Here is a 17322-nt window from a genome sequence, read left to right as displayed (position 1 = left end):
GGCCACAATTATTGGCACCCCTATAATTTTTTTATGAGTAAAATATTTTAAAGTATATTCCCATTAATATTTTTAGTACACCAGGGTGACTAGGAACATAAAATTGTCCAGCTATGACTTCTTGTTTCACAGAAGTATAAATATGAGGAAACACAAAGGCCAAATTCCCTTAATCATCACAATGAGTAAAACCAAAGAATATAGTTCTGATGTGCAGCAAAAGATTGTTGAGCATCACAAAATAGAAAGTGGCTGTAAGAAAACAGCTAAAGAATTAGAGCAATAATTAAGAAGTTCCAATCAACTAAATATGTTACGAATCTGCCAGGAAGAGGACGTGTGTCTATATTGTCTTAATGCACGGTGAGGAGGAAAGTTTGAGTGGCCAAAGACTCTCCAAGGATCACCGATGGAGAATTGCAGAGATTACTTGAGTCTTGGGGTCAGGAAGCCTAAAAAAAAAAACATCAAACAGCACCGACATCCCCACATGTTTTTTGGGAGGGTTTCAAGAAAAATCCAAAAATAAACCAGCATATTCAGTTCTCAGATACGACTGGAACTTCAATGGTCTAAAAAAAAAAAGAGCTTTTTGGCAGCAAACACAATAGATGTGTTACAGGGATAAACACGGATAAAAAGTAACCCATTCCCACGGTTAAATATACTGCAGGATCTTTAATGTTTTGGGTGCCTATTATTTTTGCTGGAGGTCCTGGACATCTTGTTCAGATACATGGTATCATGAATTCTAGCAAATACCAACAGATAAAAAATATAAACCTGACAGCCTCTGCTAGAATGCTTATAATGGGTCGTGGTTGGATCTTCCATCAGGACAACTATGCAAAAGTTGGCCTTCTGCCATGGCCATCCCAGTTCACTGACCTGACCCAATAGAAAATGAGTGTGAACTGAAGAGGAGAGGCACCAACATGGACCTGGGAATCTGAAGGATCTGGAGAGGTTCTGTATGTAGGAATGGTCTCTGATCTCTTGTCGGGTGTTCTCCAAACTCATCAGGCATTATAGGAGAAGACTCAAGAGCTGTTATCTTGGCAAAAGGAGGTAGCAAAAAATATTTAATACAAGTGTGCCAATAATAATGACCAACATGTTTTGGAGAAAAGCATTCATTTCATAATGTGATTTACCCCCCACTTTCAACTATTTCTCTTCAATGAAAGGTTGGATTTTTGTGACATTTTTGCATATCCTTTTTCCAAAATATCAAAAGGATAAACAATGCAGATTTATTTTTACAGCAGTCTTTGATTATATTTACCAGGGGTGCAAATAATTCTGACCACAACTGTATAAATGCCCTTCTCATACTGCAGCCAGCAAAGATGCATGCTGTGAATTTAAAGCTCACAGCGCTGCTCCGTAATGAACCTTCCTCAAGTGTCTTCTGAGATTCTCTGTTCGGTTGAATCGCCGTCCACAGAGAGAACAGTTAAATGGCCTTTCTCCTGTATGAATGCGCTCATGCTTTTTCAGATCGGCTAAACGACTGAACCTGAACTTACAGCACTTGCAAACAAAAGGTCTCTCATTTGAATGGCATACAAAGTGAGCTCCGAGGCTGGAGGCCGTCGCAAACGTCTTACCGCACACGTGGCAGCTGTGCAGAATCTCCCTGCTCTCACTCATGCAGGGGGCACTGTGAACATCCCCCGTGTGGACCGTATTCTCTACCCGTGACCTAAGAATGTGTTTAGAAGTAGAATGTAGTAATTTACAAGGTTGGTTATAATCGACAATGCTGTCGGAAAAGGTGGAGACAGGCTGCAGGTTGTGTTCATTTGCTAGAGGAGCATCCTGCATGGGAACAACAGGAGCTTGTGTTGTCGCATTGTCTGTCTCCTCCGTGACGGAACATTCCGGAAGCTCTGATTTAGATTCCACCTTGATTTTGTTGGAGCCCAATGGGGTCTCAGTGTTGCTGGTTGCTGGAGTCTCTCTGCTGCCAGATGAAGGGTTGGGGATTCTTCTCGGAGGGCTACTCTTAACCCTGGAGAGGGGTCTTTGATTCATCAAATAGTCACAGGTCCCTTGCAGAAAATGATGTTGGTTGTCAACAGTAATATCATCTAAAACTAGCTTTATATGAACAGGATTGTCACTCGGAATCTCCTCACTCACTACTGAATCTCCATGATGAACGAGATCTTCCTGCACATGATCCTCCCCTAAATGAGGCTCATATGTGGGAAAAGAGACTTTCAGGACTTGATCTAAAATATAAAAGAGATTGACAGAGAAATTTTACATGACAGTAAATAGACAAGTTAATTCAAGAACTATAAGCTCTTCATAACCTCACCTGAAGCCCCGGCCGTCCTCTCCTGGAGTTCTTTTACCTTCTGCTGGAGGTTCTGATTCTCCAGGCGTGTTCTGGCAGACTCCCTCTGATACTCTAACATAGCCTGACCCATGAGCTGCAACACCTCCTGTACAGCAGCAGTGAGGAGCTCAGCTACATTTGTGACGAGGAGATCCATCTGTGACATTTTGTTAGGACCTGCTCAGAGAGAAAACAAGCTAAAGGGATAGTTCTCCCAAAAAACGAAAATTCTGTCATCGCTCATGTCATTCCAAACATGTATGAATTTCTTTTGTGGAACATAAAAGAAGATTATGCTGACAAGTGTCTCTGTTTTTTTGTCCATGATTGTCCAAAACTGTTTGGTGACCAACATTGTTCAAAATATAACCTATTTTATGTTCAGCAGAAGACAGAAAGTCATACATGATTGGAACGACTCGAGGGTGAGGAAATTATGACCGAATTTTCATTTTTGGGTGAACTATCCCTTTAATGAATCAAGTTTGTTTACAGGTCTGCCTCTAAACCATAACAATGAATATAATAGAATGACAACTATGTTACATAAACACGGTACTGCATATAATTAATACATCAAAATTAAAATGACACAATAACACCTACCTTTCTGTTCTCAAGAGCAATGACAGACTATACATGAAGCTTCAGACTGTCAGCGAGCTAAACCGTGAACTAACGTCCGAAAACAAGAGGTCTTTCATGATATTTATATCTTCATACTATGTAGTTTTTATTCTACAGCATAACGTCGAGACTGACTGTGATAACAATGCCGTTTCTAGTGTCCATGTTGTGAAAACGCTGGTTGGTGGCGTACTACTTCCTTTACTACGAGCGCGCACTGTTTCCTGTGTGTGTTGCCAAATATTTGATATCGCGTTAACTCACCCGTTTACTGTTTCTATGGCTACAACCAATGAACTGTTTGAACATGTTTCTCTGGCAACTGAAGAGACCAAAAATGGGTGAACTGTCATCATTTACTCGTTTCATACCTTTCTTTGTGGAACATAAAAAAATTAAATAAAAGTAAAAATTCAAAAAATTATTTTTATTTTTATTTTTTTCAGCGTTTCAGTTTCAGTGTTTTTTGTTGTTTTTGGTCCAGACAATGGCAGTCAATGGTAACTAAAAATGTTTGGTTAGGCAAGGCAAGACAAGACAATTTTATTTATATAGCACATTTCATACACAATGGTAATTCAAAGTGCTTTACACAGAAGTAATTAAAATAATAAAAAGAAATAAGAACAGTTTATAATAAAAAGGAAATGAAATACAGTGCACACAGTCGGCCGAACAGTGGCACAGTGCTCATTCAGTAATGCACAGCTAAACAGAAGTGTTTTGAAATTGAGTCCGGATTTGAAAGTGACTACAGTAGGAGCACATCTGATCTCCTCTGGAAGGTGGCTCCAGTTGCGGCTGGCATAATAGCTAAAAGCAGACTCACCATGCTTAGAGTGAACCCTTGGTATTTCTAGCTGATGTTGTCCTAATGACCTGTTAGGTTTATATTAAGTGAGCATATCTGCAATGTATTGAGGTCCTAGGCCATTGAGTGATTTATATAAAATACTTTAAAATCGATCCTAAATGTAACTGGGAGCCAGTGTAAAGACCTGAGGACTGGTGTGATATGTTCATATTTTCTGGCAGCAGCGTTCTGTATGAGCTGCAACTGTCTTCTGGTCTTTTTGGGAAGGCCAGTGAGGAGTCCATTACAATAATCCACCCTGCTGGTGATGAAAGCATGCACAAGTTTCTCTAAGTCTTGACTGGAAACAAAGCATCTAATTCTTGCAATATTTTTCAGATGATAGTATGCTGATTTAGTAATTGCTCTGACATGACTACATGCATCAAGGTAGGGGAACCTTGAGAACTTCAACTTTGTTTCCAAACGCAATGACTTCAGTTTTGTCTTTGTTTAGCTGAAGAAAGTTTTGGCACATCCAACTGTTGACTTCATCAATGCATTGGCACAGGGAGTCAATGGGGCTGTAGTCGTTAGGCGATAGGGCTAAGTAAATCTGTGTGTCGTCTGCATAGCTGTGGTAAGCAATTTGGTTCTTTCTCATTATTTGGCTCATTGGGAGCATATACAGGTTGAACAGGAGTGGTGCAAGAATTGAGCCTTGAGGGACTCCGCATGTCATGGATGTCCACTCAGACTTATGGTCTCCTATACTCACATAATAACCTCTCCCATCTAAGTATGACCTGAACCATTTTAGGACTATCCCAGAAAGCCTTTGTTTTCCGAAGTTTTCCAGCCTGTCAAGAAGTATGTTGTGATCGACAGTGTCAAATGCAGCACTGAGGTCGAGTAGCACCAGCACTGATAATTTGCCTGTATCAGTATTTAAGCGAATATCGTTTATCATCTTTATAAGTGCTGTCTCTGTGCTGTGGTGCGGTCAGAAACCAGATTGAAAAAAGTATCCATTCGAATGTAAGAATTTGTTCAGCTGATTGAAGACAACTTTTTCAATGATCTTGCCTATGAAAGGAAGATTTGAGATCGGTCTATAGTTGCTTAATATGGTCTTATCCAGACTGCTCTTTTTCAGGAGGGGCTTGACAACTGCAGTTCAAGAGCGCAGGTTGATGTTTTAAGGTGCTGTATGGTTTCTTTCAAAATTTTGCCATCAATTTCTTCGAAATCAGACATACTGTAGTAACTACTTTCTGAGGTTGTGGTCTGATCTGTCTGACCCCAGCGCAACTCAAGGATGTGCTGATCACCTTTCTGATATTATTAATTTTCTTAAGTAAGTTACCAACATACTTCAAAATATCTTCTTTTGTGATTCGTGTGGGTGAGTAAATGAGAGAATTTTCTCCATTGTTTATTGCCGTAATATTTATATCCAATGAACTCACAGAGCTTCATCGATTTAAACAGTGACTAAATTTATTTTGGAGGAGAGACATAGAAAATCAAGTGCAACACATGCTACTGACATATCATAGTATAGTCTGTGTTAAATCCACTATGTGGAGTTTACAAGTGCATCACGGTAATTCTATGAGCTAAATTAAGCTATTCTGGCTGCTCACAAATTACACACTTGCTGCAATATATAGCCAAAACATGCTATAAACTAAGCTTCCACTTAATAGTTTTTGTTGTAGACTTTTGAAAAAAATAATATGCAATGACGGGTAAATATATCATATTTACTACAATATGTCTGTTCCAAAATACAAGTTAGTCTTACTTGAAATAATAAAATATTATTTTTTACTTGCAGTGACTTTGGCTAATGTCAAATATGGTTGGAAATACATATCTGGTTAAGAGGAGTTTAAAAAGAAACAAGAACCCAATTAGAAGAGTCAAGCTCTTCAGCTCACAAAACAGTTAGTGGCAGAAACACATAAATATATAAGTCAAATAGTCAATTCTCTAAAATAAAGAGATGCAATTTTTTTAAATGTGACTAAAAACAACAGTAAAAACAATTGCCATCTGAGTATCAAACAATGGTACTCAACTCAAAATAAGTTATATGATAGGATCTCATATGCAGCAGTTCTACAATGCATGTTGAAATGTGTTAACCATGTTTCTAAAACCTAGAATAGGACAGTTAAGGTAACTCTAAATGCTGGCTGCATCATGTAACAAACACGATTCAGTTAAGATTGCAGCTTTACTTGTAACTTACTGTAACAAGGAAATGCTTTCCTATTCGTTAAGCTTTTCCTATAGTGAGCAAGACCTGCTAAACTACAGCAAACAGGGAAGAGCATGCAGATTATTGTCTTATGTTCCTTTGGGTGGGCTCCACTTCAAGGCCGTAGGGTCAATAGTCTTGCTGCTTCCACGTTTTGCCTCTTTGGTTTTCCAATCATCAATCAGATCCTAAAGACCATTCAATCATTGAGATGCATTAGAAACCACTAAATAAGATTAAAATAATAAACCTATAATTCATGTAAACAGTCTGGTGCTAAAATCACCACATACATTACATTACACTTACCTGTCTTTTTAAGATCAGGTGCTTCCCTTTCCAGTACTTCAGCATCTGGAGTGACTGTAAAGTGCTGACAATGTCTACAGGATTGACAGCTGTTTCTTGACTGATTTCTGCTCCCAAGAGTTAATATTTGAGAAAGAAAAAAAAAAAGAAAAAAAAATCACTATTCAGTATTAAATCTTTATGATAAGCATAAAAGAAAATACATTACCGTTCAAAAGTCTGGGGTCGCTAAGATTTTTTTAAAAATGTTTTTGAAAGTCTCTTATGCTCATCAAGGCTTTATTTATTTGATCAAAAATACAGTAAATGTAATTTATTCCTGTGATGTCAAAGCTGAATTTTCAGCATCATTACTCCAGTCTTTAGTGTCACGTGATCCTTTAGAAATCATTCTAATATGATGATTTGATCCTCAATATTTTTTATTATTATCAATGTTGAAAACAGTTGTGCTGCTTAATGTTTTTGTGGAAACCAGAAATGCTTTTTTCCCAATCATTATTGTAACATCGTTAATGTCTTCACTGTCACTTTTGATCAATTTAATGCATGCTTATAATGTCTTTCTTTCTGACCCCCAATTTTTTAACAGTAGTGCGTGTAACACTAAGTACCTTTAATGGAGATTTCTTTGCCCTGGAAGTTGTGCAGGTAGCGCAGGAGCACTTCTTTCCAGTAGCTCCTGTAACTGATGAGGCCGAGATCAGAGAGAGGCCGCTCGGGAGAGCCAACCTTCTCCTCTACTTTGGACAGCAGGTAACCTGTGCAGATACCAGCCATTCACACACTAACATGCTCATCTCTTCCATTAATTACAGAGTGCACGTGACCACACAGTAATAAAGGAGCTATTTTAACACATTCTTTGCCTTTAAAAAAAGAACATAACATAAATTATGTAATCTGTGGTTGCAATTGTAAGTTTAAAACCACCTATTTGCAAGACCGATCTTTTGTTTAAGCTAAACAAACACAGGAATAACAAAACGTAGATCTACTGCACTCACTGAAATCAATCAGCATCTTGCCATAACCCTGCCTCATATACTGTGGCATGGTCAGGATGCAGGAGACATTGTAGTTCAGGAATGAATTCTTTTCCTAAATCCAAATACGTATTTTGATTACCACAAAACCATCACTTGCAAGGTAACTGAAGTTTGTGGTGCACTGGATTCACTAACAGAGTACCTTGGAGAAGTATCCTACAAGATGGCAGCCGGTATTGTCAGCTTCAGTCATCACATAGAAGAGGAACGGCTCCACATCGTAGTACAGTGTTTTGTGGTCCAGGAAGAGTTTGGCAAGCAGACACAGGTTTTGGCAATAAATCTGCAAAAAAAAAACAACAACAACAAAAAAAGCCAGTGTCAGTGAGGCAGAATCACAAATTAATATGTGGACTGACTGATATTTGATAATCGAGAGTCCTGGTGGAAAGTCTACCTTGTTCTTCTTGCCATCCACTTCAAAAACAGATATAACCCCTTTTCTGTAAATCTCATCACCTGGTGGATGTTTCCACACACATTTGGCCTGATCACAAGTGAAATAAGAGAGAGGTCTATGTGTGAATGCAAAAACACACACTTATCAACGTAATGATTTAGAGCTGGGGACAATTTATGAATCATAATTGAAGTCGTTGTCTCCTCCTTAAGTTCAAATTTAAACCGTTATTAACTGAACATGTGAAAAAGTTACCATGTGACGTCGCAAAATAGTCTGACTCTTCATGTATTTTAGGCAGAACTCGCACATGTAGAGACGGCCAAGGCGTGCGTACTCTTCGGGGTACGGCGAGTGGTACCAAGTGTCCAACTCGTAGCGGCCGAACACAATGGCCTTTATCATGTTGCCGCCCTCTGTGACCTGTCCCTCGAGCCGGAGTTTTTCCTGCAAGGACCAATGAAGGGTGGGAGAAACACAGGTCTGACTAGAGGAAATGACCACACTCAGTTAGAAGGAAAAAAACCCTGAGGCCTACCACAGAAGATTCACATGTGAGTGAGGAGGTTGAGATATACACTACCGTTCAAAAGCTTGGGGTCAGTATGATTTTTTTTTTTTTTTTTTAAAGAAAGAAATTAATGCTTTTATCCAGTAAGGATGCATTAAATCAATCAGAAGTGACAGTAAAGACATTTACATTGTTACAATATTTCTATTTCAACTTGTAATGAGTAATGATGTAATGTAATGATGCTGAACATTCAGCTATGACATCACAGGAATAAATTATATTTCAAAATACATTCAAATAAAAAACAGTTCTTTTAAATTGCAAACTGTTTTTTATGGCTGTTTAAAAAAAAATCTGATAAATGCAGCCTTGGTGAGCATAAAATATTTCTTCAATAACATTACATTTTTTTTACCAACCCTCAAACTTTTCAGCGGAAGTGTACATTTTCAGAGAATGTCCTAATTAATAAACATATGGCAATGTAGAAATTAAAATTAAGATAGAAATCCGCTGGAGAAAATAAGAAGGTGCATGTTATGTCCACTCAAGGTAATATTATTCTTTTCTCTTAAAGGAACAGCTCAACCAAAAATAACAATTCTGTCATTACTTACACACCTTCTTGTTGTTCCAAATGATTTTTTCCCCAGTCAAGCTCTAAAAGATAACGAAATACAGGTTTGAAATGTCATGGTGGTTAGTAAATGACAGAATTTCTGTCCCTTTAAGGAAAGGTGGTCTTGGCAGAACAGATAAAGTATTGTGCCCTAAAATTTTGAGTGACACTCCATAATACAGATGAGAGAATGGCAGCAGTGTGGAGGCTACAGTGGAAGAGAGTCCAGCGTGGGCCCATTGCATATCCCAGAAATCAGTGGTGCGAAGGCTCATCCCACCTGCGATCTTTACGGATTCATGAAAATGAGAGGGGAAAGGAGAAAACAAGAGGGGCGAAAATGTGATGGGTCTTCTCTCTTACAAGATCATCCGAAGCACGTGCCTGGGCTTTTCTAAACAGCTCCAGGTCATAGTCACTTGTGATGTTCTCCAGCAGAGGCTCACGACTGCTGCCATGGGACGGTCTGTGCTCCTGGAGGGAGTCAAACAAGAGCTAAGCGACTGATACATGAATCTGCTGAGGGATCTTCATATATGGAGCATGTGACACCCACCATGTACTTGTCTTTTTGTGGAACAGAGTTCCTCTTCCTCCTCATCTCTGTCACCTTCTCCTTATATCGCAGCTGTCTCTCTGCCTGGGCCTGGAGGGAAGCGGTAACTCAGAGAATGTGAGTGCTAGACACTATTTAATTGACACGTAAAAGTTCACTGCACATTAGAAGCTCTTAAAGGATGTCATACAACAGGGATCATTACTAGGGCACATACCGGTTCACGAGTGAGGACGTTAAATACTTGGTGTGATGCTTTACCTGTTGCCGGGCGGAATGACGGTTCTCATCCTGCCGCTGTGACAGCGTCCTCTCCTCCACATGTTTGTCTCGGGAGCTTGCCTTCACCTGAGTAAAATGTTTGATTTTTAGGCAAACCGTAATGTTTCAGGAAAATATAATCTGGTTTCGTCGGTAACAACCCTTACCTTACACTCGTCTGCTGAGAGGTTATGGTACAGTGGACATCCAGATATTGAAAAGTGCCTTTCATGTTTCCCTGTCAAATGTCCTGAAAGAGGAATGAAGGTGGATTTTCAATATTTCAGTGTTTTAATACTGCATTAAAGAAGTCTGTAAACATAACAAAACCTAAAAAATAAAACCACTATTAATATATAAATGAATAACAGAAATACACTACCGGTCAAAAGTTTGGAGTCATTGAAATTCTTTTATTCAGAAAGGACACATTAAATTGATCAAAATGGACAGTAAAGACATTTTATGATTTTTTATTATGGTTTCCACAAAAATATCAAGCAGCTCAACCGTTTTCAACACTGATAATAATAATAAAGGTTTCCTGAGCAGGTTTCCACAAAAATATTAAGTTGTGCAAATGTTTTGATATAATTTGATAATTGATCATATCAACAACGATAATACTAATAAATGTTTCCAAATCAGTATATTATGATTTCTGGAGGATCATGTGACACTGAAGACTGGAGTAATGATGCTGGATAATCAGCTTTGTCATCACAGGAATAAATCGCATTTTAAAATATATTAAAATAGAAAACAGTTATTTCAAATTGTAATAATATTTCACAATACTCCTGTTTTTACTGTATTTTGGATCAAATAAATGCAGCCTTGGTGAGCATTACAGATTTATTTTTTATTTTGGACCCAAACTTTTGAACGGTATTGTAAATATTCTTATAAATTAATATAGAGGACCTGAAATCCAATTACCAAGTGAATTACAACCAGGTGTGGGGCACTTCATGTTAAAGTTGTAGCTCTCATGAAAGCGCCGTCTTTTGGGCCGGTGAGCAAGGCCGGATTCTTTCAGTGATAGTTCCTTTGCCAGGCTCTCATCATGAGACACATTTGGGCTGGACATGTCAATGTCAGACTCAGAGGAAGGAGCATTGCCTGTGGGCGTTCTGGGTGGGGACTCATCATGGTCTGCGCTTTGCTTAATGTCTGGATGACCAACACAACAGAAAACCAGACCGTATAAAGTCTAGGAATGTGATATTTCTAATCATTACATGAAAACTAAATATAAATGAAAACTGTATTAAATGTGTAACCAACTACAGAGGAAAGGGAGGATGAAACAATATCATAACAAGAGGGGGTAAAAGTGAAAGTATAGCTAACTACATACAGTACAAACCACATCTCTTGAACGTTGGGATTATAATATTGTTATATACATTATAATATGTGATGATCGATCTTGTTAAAAAAAATGGATTTAATAATTATAAAATGTTGATTGTCGTTGTCCTATAATTTAATGACAATATTAGCAAAAAGACAAGTCTACAGTTTTTTATTTTCTCCAGACAAATTTAACACATTTTTCAACTTTTAAAATTAAGTCAAATTTAACTCATTTCAAAAGACATGAAATTTCTGCCTTTGAAATGCAACATGTGGTAGTTTTATTAATGCTCGAGACAAAATATTTTTTAAAAACAATTAAACTGAGTTAACTATTTTAGGGTGTTTGTTTGTTTGAGTGGTGCATATGAATTCAAATTATAGCAAATGACAATGGAAAAAGTAGGCAAAAGCCACAGAATAACATGAAATGAGATATGCATTACTCGAAATAATATTTTTTTCTGCAGCTTAACAAAGAATTATGAAAATGATATAAACTGCCGTTCAAAAGTCTGGGGTCGCTGAGTTTTTTTAATGTTTTTGAAAGAAGTCTCTCATGCTCACCAAGGATTCATTTATTTGATTAAAAATACAGTAAAAACAGAAATATTGTTACAATTTGAAATAACTGTTTTCTATTTTAATATATTTTAAAATGCGATTTATTCCTGTGATGACAAAGCTGATTATCCAGCATCATTACTCCAGTCTTCAGTGCCACATGATCCTTCAGAAATCATAATATACTGATTTGGAAACATTTATTAGTATTATCACTGTTGATATGATCAATTATCAAATTATATCAAAACATTTGCACTACTTAATATTTTTGTGGAAACCGTGATACATTTTTTTTTTTTCAGGATTCTTTGATGAACAGAAAGTATTTATTTTTAACAGCATTTATTTAACATATAAATCTTTTGTAACATTATAAATGTAACTTGTGATTAATTTCATGTATCCTTGCCAATACAAGTATTCATTTCTTTCAAAAATTGTATCTAACTGACCCCCAACTTTTGAATCTTAAGAGAAAACCTGTGAGAAAACTCATGTTGTGTGAAGTTAACATGTTGTATGAACTCTGACTTGTCATTAATAAATAATAAAAATAAGGCAAATGAAGAGAAGCACATGTGAGCAGAGCTAAGCATGGAGATACTCAAATGAGGGAAGGCATGAGTGAAGAACCATGCGGTTTTCTCCTCCTACCCCTCTCTGAGATTTCCCCATGCTGCTCCGTGTCTGAGCCAGAAGAGCGACTCTGCCTCAAGGGGTATTTCTTGGGCGAGACTGTCACCCCCTGCTGTTGACTACGAGTCACACGGCGGGTGGAATAGTTCACCACCTCCTCTGAAACCGGGGCAGAAGGGTTCCCCACAGGACTGGAATCTAGAAACAAAGCTCTCAGGTTTGTTCGTTCATTCTTTTTTTTCTTTTTTTTTTTTTATCTCCACCAATCACGCTTTCTACCAATCAAACCATCATCTATTGGTGCAAGAGTACAATTATATTTTTATGTTGGGGCAAGTAAAATCACATGATAATTTCATAATTCCTACAGCCCAATGAAAGTAAAAAGTAAATCACACTTTTACAGAAGAGCTCTTAGTAAGTCATATAGCAACGGCTGCTCTCTCGTGTCCTACCTTGCGAGTTGCGGCTGAGTCTCAGAGAGGATCGAGTGAGTCGGGTGTTTCTAACCGTGTGGGTGTCACTCTCTGAGCTGTCTGTGTGCTCAGCGGAGAAATCTGAATCCTCTGTACCTTCAGAGCTACTGCCCGCATTTTTCTAAGAGTCAGAAACATCAAAAACCTTTTGGTCACTGAATACAAAATGTATCTTTTTATTGTTACACAGACACTGATTCATATGAAATAAAATTACCTTTAAAAGGATGGCAAGTTTTTCATGAAAATGAATACTTAATTCAGTTAATTAGGGTAACTTAACAGTAACAAAAAAAAAAAAATCTAATAGGTGATTATTGCCCCAGGTGAGTTTCTCCTTTTTTTAATCACACAGACCCAGGGGTTTCAACCAGGGGTCCCAGCAGGTGCTCCACAGGGGCAATTCATTCTTACCTAATTTCAACTAATTTCAACTAATTTATATAATGTAGTAATATATGTTCATATTATTAATAAAACTTAAGAATATTAAATGTATTACATTATCTTCAATAACAGAAAACTATATTAATAAAGTGTTACTGAGCTTTTTTTTACACTTGGGTCCCTGGCTTGAAGGAATCAAAATATTGTAACTAGATTAATATAGGCTGAAGATGGGTGTACACAATGAACCAAAATCTAATAAAAATGCCATGGGCTCTGCTGCTTCAAATCAGGTCAAGTCACCTTTATTTATGAAGCACTTTATACAATACAGAGTGTTTACAGTGATAACAGGAAATTATGCATTTCGGCTGTTGTTCAGTTTCGTTGTAAAAATCATCGATTATTAAAATAGTTCATTTTATCTATAAAGCAGCTCTGGAGAAAACAGTGATGTCATTGTCCATCTCAGTTCTGTTCTCATACAACAGCGTCAGTACAGATCAATCATATTGCTGAATATTAAGTGTCCCCAACTAAGTAAGCCAGAGGTGACAGTGGCAAGAAACCCAAACTCAGAGGTGACAAAAATCTTGGGAGAAACCAGGCTCAGTCTCTTCTGGCCAATGAACGAACACAGTGTGATTATGATTCAGGCTGCATCACAAGTCAGAATCATTATTTTGGGTGAGCTGCAATGCATCATGAATCCTAATACCACAGCAAGAATATTCACAAGAATATATTATCCTGATAGTAAATATTGCATTATCAGCACGAATAAAAACATAAGATATTAGGTAATTACAATGACTGTGAGAAAAATGACCACATTTTAGCCATTTTCCTTGTATCACAAAAATACAACTCTGTCTGAACTGATGTGTGTGATAGGCTATGTGACTGTATTCTATATATAAGCTTAAACATTTAATTTGTATTTTTTATAAAGTGTTTGTGCTTATTAAAGGCTGGAAATATCGTATTATGTAATTACACAGAAATGTTCCAATTAACTGGTACATTTCGAGACTAAACTTTATAGTTTTGAGTTGACTACCATCTACACATTCCCCGCACAAACAAATTAACTTGAAAAATCATGACAGTCATTTGCTAAGGATGACTGCGACGGCGCTCATGCAAACTGAAGGATCTCGTGATGACACACACACACACACACACACAGGTGAGTGATGCGAGCGCTATATGAGCAGCTGGCCTTCTTCATACCTTCCGCCGCGGCATAGCGTTTATCCGCGACTCTCCCTCACTGCATCCGATACACACGGGTTAATTTTGTGCTTGGTTTCTTCATGCGGTTAGATCGAATAAACTTGTCGAGGGCGGCATATGTGATGCATTCCAGTGGAATTGAAGGAAACATTAATCAGGTGTAAGGAAACTGTTTCATCACAGACAGTCACGGGTCATGGCTGCGCGCGTCTGTTGTTTACATCCTCCACTTCCGGTAGAAAAAATGTATGTAAAGGTCTCACGGAAAATTATGAGCACGAGGAAGTAACTATTGTAATAAATAGATATGGACGATTTGTTTATAGTTATTCTATTTTTTCAACAGATTACAAACGTCTATCAAGTAAAAACACAAAGAAAAATATATTTCTTTACCGTTGTGCAAGTTCCTCTTTTAATACTTCTGTCGCTAGATGGCGATACTGACACGTTGCCCAGTTCTAAGTTAGTTCTGGAACTAGATATCAATGTTAATACATTTAAAACACTTGCTTTTCCACAGTCGATGACACTATAAAATTGTTCATTTATTATGCCAATAATATATTGTTATTATGTGCAACATATCATGGTAAGTTTATTGTTCAAGCTCAAATTAAAAAAGTGTTTGATTCATAATAGGCTAGTTGTAACCCTTTTTACTTTTTTGTTTTGTTTATTTTTGATAGTCAATTTCTCTGTAGGCACACTGAACAAACATTTACTTTTTATAGAGGTTTTATCACACCAAATGGGGTAAGTTGAACCTGTCAACTGAACCTGACATTTAACAGCCTATTTTAAGCTCAATTTAAACAGTAAAACAATTATGAAACACAAACTAATTCATGTGAGCAAAATGTAACACAAACATATCAAACTATTATGTTGAATAATGTAATATACTGCATAATAAATGTGCATACATTTTGACTGAAAACTTTATTGTTACTCAGATGTAGCCCTTTGATCTCTTTCTTTCACAGCTCTTTCAGCATATTCATGAAATCTCTGCTCTAATTTGTATACATTAAAATCAAAGCATAAAGTAATATATAAATTTTTTTTCTTTTCTAGAATGATACAAAACAGGCAAAGTGAGAAATAGTAACAGACTTAATTGGCAAAAAAGAAAAAGTTTAATGTGCTTTCATTCTGTGGTATACATTTGCTAATGTGCTCATGCAGTAAGGTACAAAACTTATTGTGGTTAGAGGCACAGTGGCGCTCTTACAGAAAGAAAGCGCATAGAAGAGAGCATTAGTGCTAGTTGGTGGTCTGAATGAGTCTAAGAGGCTCAGGAGTGGCAGTGTTGCTGCTGTACAGGTCAGTCTGTAAACGGCGCTGTTTCCACAATTCTTGTTTTTTTGCAGATCACCATGAATAGGCAAATGGAGGCTCAGGCCTAGGCCGAACAGGGCCCCCGTGTTGCGGAGGAGGCCAGCGAAGGGTGTGGTGTCCAGATGGACCCATTCAGACTGAATGCACCACTTCTGTGCCTTCATTAGGCTCCAGTAGGGGTCTATTGAAGCAGCATCCAACAGAGCATAAAGCCCCAGCGCAACAAACACGAGACAGAGGATGGTGTGCACATAACCCTTCAAGCTTGCTGAATAGATCCAGGACACTCTATTAAAAGCCTTGGCCACTGCAATTCCTGTATAGTGAAAGTAAACAATCACTTAAGAAACTGTATGCTGAAACCAAGAGAAGTAAGAGATCTTGTATTAGGCAGACTAATGAAAATGAAACATATTTTTTTGCAACTGACCCGAAACAACTCCAGCAAAGACCTGATGTGGGAAATGAGCTGCAATGAAAACTCGAGAAAGACTGACACACACCTGCACAGCCCAGAAAAGAGTCCAAAGAAGACCCTGGGCACACCTAGTATATAGCACAAATGCAAGAGGAAAGTGTATTATTAATATTAAACAGCAAAACATTGACACGAAGAACCTGTTATTCTTCAAAATGGCCTTAAATATCTTTATGTGAGTGACCTTGATATGGTGAAAAGATAAATGAGTTTACAGGCTAATGAGGAATTTCCATTGGACTGGAAGCAAGGGAAGAGACTGTAGATTGTGATATGTTGTGCTATTCCCCAGATTTCCTTCCTCTTTATCTCAATTGTTTAAAGAACATGCAGAGTACTTTATCAAAAGGGGGAAGGAAGGTTAACAGGACTGACTCTCTTACCATCTTTTTAAGCGGTCACATCCCTGCAAAATCGGCAGCAGTGATGTGATCATGGCGTAGTAAACCCCTGCAGCTCCCATCGCATGACCCGAGGGACTTCCTTGAAGAGGGGACAGAATCCGTGAAACCTGTGAAATCTGCTTTTGATTTAGTGTGTTGGTTTGTCTATAATGAGAACCATCAGGAGACACTCACCAGGGCCAGTCTCGCAGGTCATGGGGAACTGTTTGATTTGTGGTAGAGTCAAGTTGCCATAATAAACAGTTTCTTTAACCCACCAATAGGGACGCTCGCCAAACATGAGCCTAATTAATGATTTAATAAATAGATCAGATTAGAGGACATTTCATGAAGATAAATTATTTACATTACAAATAAGCATCTTCTAAAGGGGTATTCTTGAATATTTACTGAAACAACAACATTTACCACTCACCACTTGAGGATTAAGTTGAGCCAGTCTCCCACAACAGCAACCCAGACCAGCTTCACTCCCACTGCTGATTGTAGGTGGAACCAGATGGGAAAAAAGAATAAAAAGGTTGTGCGCAGGTCTGCCACAGTAGACACAAACATAAACCAGCCTTGGGCATGCCCATAATGGGTCTGCAGGTATAACGTACTGCTTATCCCATACCCATACAAGACTTCCATTACTACTGTCGGTCTGCTATAAAACAACAGGATTATGGATCTTCATTCTCAGCCTATGGATACT

General features: G+C 37.8%; 3 protein-coding genes across 18 annotated transcripts; all 3 read right to left on the bottom strand.

Annotated features, from left to right (window-relative positions):
* Window positions 1–594: 594 nt before the first annotated feature.
* On the bottom strand, window positions 595–3182 carry LOC311290209 (uncharacterized protein). Its single transcript, XM_084408561.1, has 3 exons — window positions 2954–3182; window positions 2327–2524; window positions 595–2237 (listed from the first exon to the last, which is right to left on the bottom strand). The coding sequence occupies exons 2-3, from the start codon at window positions 2511–2513 to the stop codon at window positions 1372–1374; spliced, it is 1053 nt and encodes a 350-aa protein (XP_084264687.1). The 5' UTR covers window positions 2514–2524; window positions 2954–3182; the 3' UTR covers window positions 595–1371.
* Window positions 3183–5245: 2063 nt separating this feature from the next.
* On the bottom strand, window positions 5246–14654 carry kat7a (K(lysine) acetyltransferase 7a). Of its 16 annotated transcripts, none has more exons than XM_084422302.1 (16): window positions 14400–14639; window positions 12759–12900; window positions 12322–12501; window positions 10681–10914; window positions 9909–9991; window positions 9742–9828; window positions 9481–9570; window positions 9288–9398; window positions 8927–8965; window positions 8047–8238; window positions 7789–7878; window positions 7534–7674; window positions 7350–7443; window positions 6957–7103; window positions 6343–6449; window positions 5246–6221 (listed from the first exon to the last, which is right to left on the bottom strand). In XM_084422302.1, exons 1-16 carry the CDS (start codon window positions 14412–14414, stop codon window positions 6123–6125), a joined length of 1851 nt encoding a protein of 616 aa, XP_084278428.1. In that variant the 5' UTR covers window positions 14415–14639; the 3' UTR covers window positions 5246–6122. The 16 variants fall into 16 exon arrangements, with proteins under 16 accessions (XP_084278428.1, XP_084278436.1, XP_084278437.1 ...); XM_084422310.1 differs by having other exon boundaries at window positions 9309–9398; XM_084422311.1 differs by lacking the exon at window positions 8927–8965.
* Window positions 14655–15524: 870 nt separating this feature from the next.
* Window positions 15525–17322, bottom strand: g6pc1b (glucose-6-phosphatase catalytic subunit 1b). The gene is made up of 5 exons (XM_084401822.1): window positions 17041–17322; window positions 16800–16909; window positions 16605–16704; window positions 16174–16289; window positions 15525–16059 (listed from the first exon to the last, which is right to left on the bottom strand). The coding sequence occupies exons 1-5, from the start codon at window positions 17256–17258 to the stop codon at window positions 15542–15544; spliced, it is 1062 nt and encodes a 353-aa protein (XP_084257948.1). The 5' UTR covers window positions 17259–17322; the 3' UTR covers window positions 15525–15541.

The sequence above is a fragment of the Rutilus rutilus genome, assembly GCF_951802725.1.
Source record: "Rutilus rutilus genome assembly, chromosome: 1".
Taxonomy (NCBI): domain Eukaryota; kingdom Metazoa; phylum Chordata; class Actinopteri; order Cypriniformes; family Leuciscidae; genus Rutilus; species Rutilus rutilus.
The sequence above is the reverse complement of the archived record's forward strand: the minus strand, read 5'-3'. Positions and strand labels throughout refer to the sequence as shown.

What these genes read in the sequence shown, in the direction of transcription:
- g6pc1b (XM_084401822.1), bottom strand. Translation starts at nt 17,258, where the DNA reads ATGGAAGTCTTGTATGGGTATGGGATAAGCAGTACGTTATACCTGCAG. An exon ending in TGTGACCGCTTAAAAAGATG is followed by an intron (nt 16,290 to 16,604) that starts GTAAGAGAGTCA and finishes GCTATATACTAG; the next exon opens with GTGTGCCCAGGGTCTTCTTT. An exon ending in CTTTGCTGGAGTTGTTTCGG is followed by an intron (nt 16,060 to 16,173) that starts GTCAGTTGCAAA and finishes TTCACTATACAG; the next exon opens with GAATTGCAGTGGCCAAGGCT.
- kat7a (XM_084422302.1), bottom strand. An exon ending in ACTCAGCCGCAACTCGCAAG is followed by an intron (nt 12,502 to 12,758) that starts GTAGGACACGAG and finishes CTTTGTTTCTAG; the next exon opens with ATTCCAGTCCTGTGGGGAAC. An exon ending in CAAAGAAATCTCCATTAAAG is followed by an intron (nt 6,450 to 6,956) that starts GTACTTAGTGTT and finishes TCTTGGGAGCAG; the next exon opens with AAATCAGTCAAGAAACAGCT.
- LOC311290209 (XM_084408561.1), bottom strand. Translation starts at nt 2,513, where the DNA reads ATGTCACAGATGGATCTCCTCGTCACAAATGTAGCTGAGCTCCTCACT. An exon ending in GAGGACGGCCGGGGCTTCAG is followed by an intron (nt 2,238 to 2,326) that starts GTGAGGTTATGA and finishes TTTATATTTTAG; the next exon opens with ATCAAGTCCTGAAAGTCTCT.